The 2,279-nt window shown below is 51.8% G+C and overlaps 1 protein-coding gene across 1 annotated transcript; it reads right to left on the bottom strand.

The window, feature by feature from the left end:
- Window positions 1-3: 3 nt before the first annotated feature.
- On the bottom strand, window positions 4-2,014 carry LOC112691495 (L-dopachrome tautomerase yellow-f2-like; the record flags this gene model as incomplete). Its single annotated transcript, XM_025565757.1, has 2 exons — window positions 4-920; window positions 1,720-2,014. Coding segments are annotated over 2 exons (1,212 nt in total), but the record flags the coding sequence as incomplete, so codon positions are not given.
- Window positions 2,015-2,279: the final 265 nt, after the last annotated feature.

Raw genomic sequence — 2,279 nt, 5'->3', positions numbered from 1 at the left:
CGCGCTGAATACCCTGAAGTTGACGTCGTTGGGGTCGAGACCGTCATACAGGAACGTGGACAGCCGGTCGGAGAGCACCCAAAGCGTTGCCGCGCGATCGACCTTGACGTCGTTGGGGAACTCGAGTGTCCGTCGGTCTTGCGCCACCAGCGTGTTGGTGTCCGGCGAGTAATCGTCCGCATCGGTCACCGAGTTCCAGCAGCCCACTCCATCCCGGTTGACCTGCGTGTAAAACAGCACTCCGGTGCCCTCGTCCAGCGCCGACCCGCTGGCCTGCGTGCCGGGTCCGCGCGTGCCCAGCGCCCTGTACGCATGGTAGCTGTCCGACGCTGCGGTGGCGTTCTGCAGGACGCGCGTGGACACCGCGAACTCCGTGGTGCTGGACAGCGGGTGGAAGTACAGCGTACGCGAGCCATCCGGGGCGCGCGGCGACAGCGCCACGCCCACCACGCCATCGGTCCACTGGAACTCGTGGCCGGCCACGCGGTAGTTGCCGGCCAGCGGGTCGAAGTGGAAATAGTGGTGCTCGACTCGCCATGACGCGTCGGTCGCGAGGCTGTACACCAGCAGCCCGCTGCCGCCGAGGTCCGGCACGTACGCGTGCGCGTCGCCGCACGCGTCCGGGCTCGCGTCCGCCACAACGTTGGCCAAGAACGAGTCGGGCTTCACGTCGCCCGCCCCAAACGTGTGTTGCCTGATCAGCGTGTCCGTGCGCAGGTCGAACACCATTAGCTTAGGCGCCTGCAGCTGATCGGCCCGGCCCCACGCGTCTTCCACGCCCGTGTCCACCGCCCACAACCGGTCGCACGCGTCCACGCTCACGCGGAACACGGACACCATCCGATCAGCCGACGCTGACCCCAAACAGTTCTGCTTGTAGCTCGGATATGGTATCAGCTCCGGTGACGGGTCCGCCGGTTCTGAAAATCGACGGGAACTGTGGCGTATTCACCGGGGGAGATGATGGTCCAGGGCTATTGGGCCAACATTTCCTGTCTCGCACCGAGAGCAAACTTATCACATGTGTGCGTGATATATTTGCTTTACTTTTATTCGAATATTACACTGAGAAGACATTGGGAAGAGGTGTGCGCCCGATTCCCGCGGGGGTTTCTTATCAGTTTGAACGAAACGGTCGGGAAAACGAGCACTGCAGTTAAACAATATTGTTATTCATTTTCAAAGAAATTCGCATATTATTGATCTGCGTGTGGAAATAGGTGCGTCCCGAACGTCGGGGATTAATTAAGAGCGCTACACTATTTGGATTACATTGAGTATCGCACTAGTTACATCCCAGATATTTGTTCGCTAACCGCTACCTACTAAATGATCTCTCCCATAACTATAACAGATAGAATCAATAACTATTGGTGTCAGTGAAAAGAAAACATTTTAAGCCCCATTGTGGTCAAAATATATTCATGAGCAGCGGTAAAACTGTTAAAACGCGAATGAAAATATTAATGTAGTGTAGTACCCATCGAAAAACCGCTGGGTTAATGTAGTATTTAGTAGGTATCTAAAGTAATCCGAGACCCAATTTTAGTGTAGTACCGACCAAAATTCGGGACCCGACTAGCATAGTGGTTTTAATTTAGGAACCCGACCCGGATGCATCCTATATGCCAAAAATATTACGACAATTAAATGTGCCGCGGTTAAATCGACCGACGTTTATGTGCATCATAATCATCACATCGGTCATGGCAATCCTACCGTTGGTCTTTCCAAGGGACACGTAGTTGAGCGTCGACCACACGCCGGTCTTCCACCGTGGCACTGTGATGAACAGCTTGTCGTTCCACACGTCCAAACCCACCGGCATGTTGTTTGCCTGCACGTACGCGCCGCTTTCGATGGCCGGTGTTTGGTGTTCAGGTCCGGAAATTGAAAGTCTAGCAGTTTCCAGCCGAACATCTCCTTTAGTCGTCCATTGTCTAACAGCCCTACGGCATACGAGCAGTAGCCCTGGAAGAGTATTATCGCCAACGTCCCTGCAGCCGCCATCCCTTTAGATTACCTGCAGCAACATCAATAGAAGCAAAAAAAATTGAGGACGATTGAAGTATAATGTATTGTCGAAAGCCGGTTTACGCATGTTTCTATTTAGAGTATAAAAATCCTAGCCCTACTTATATAAGATTATAAGTCAACATTTATAATCATATTGATGTATTATAAACTAATTTTAACACAGACTATTTTTTGAATATGTTATTTGATTATTTCCATATCGTTGAAAGATTTTCACTCTAATCATTCACTAACAATTTCTA

Source organism: Sipha flava, unplaced genomic scaffold, assembly GCF_003268045.1.
Source record: "Sipha flava isolate LNK unplaced genomic scaffold, YSA_version1 619_pilon_pilon, whole genome shotgun sequence".
Classification (NCBI taxonomy): Eukaryota; Metazoa; Arthropoda; class Insecta; order Hemiptera; family Aphididae; genus Sipha; species Sipha flava.
Note: the sequence above shows the minus strand (reverse complement) of the source record. Positions and strands in the feature narration are given on the sequence as shown.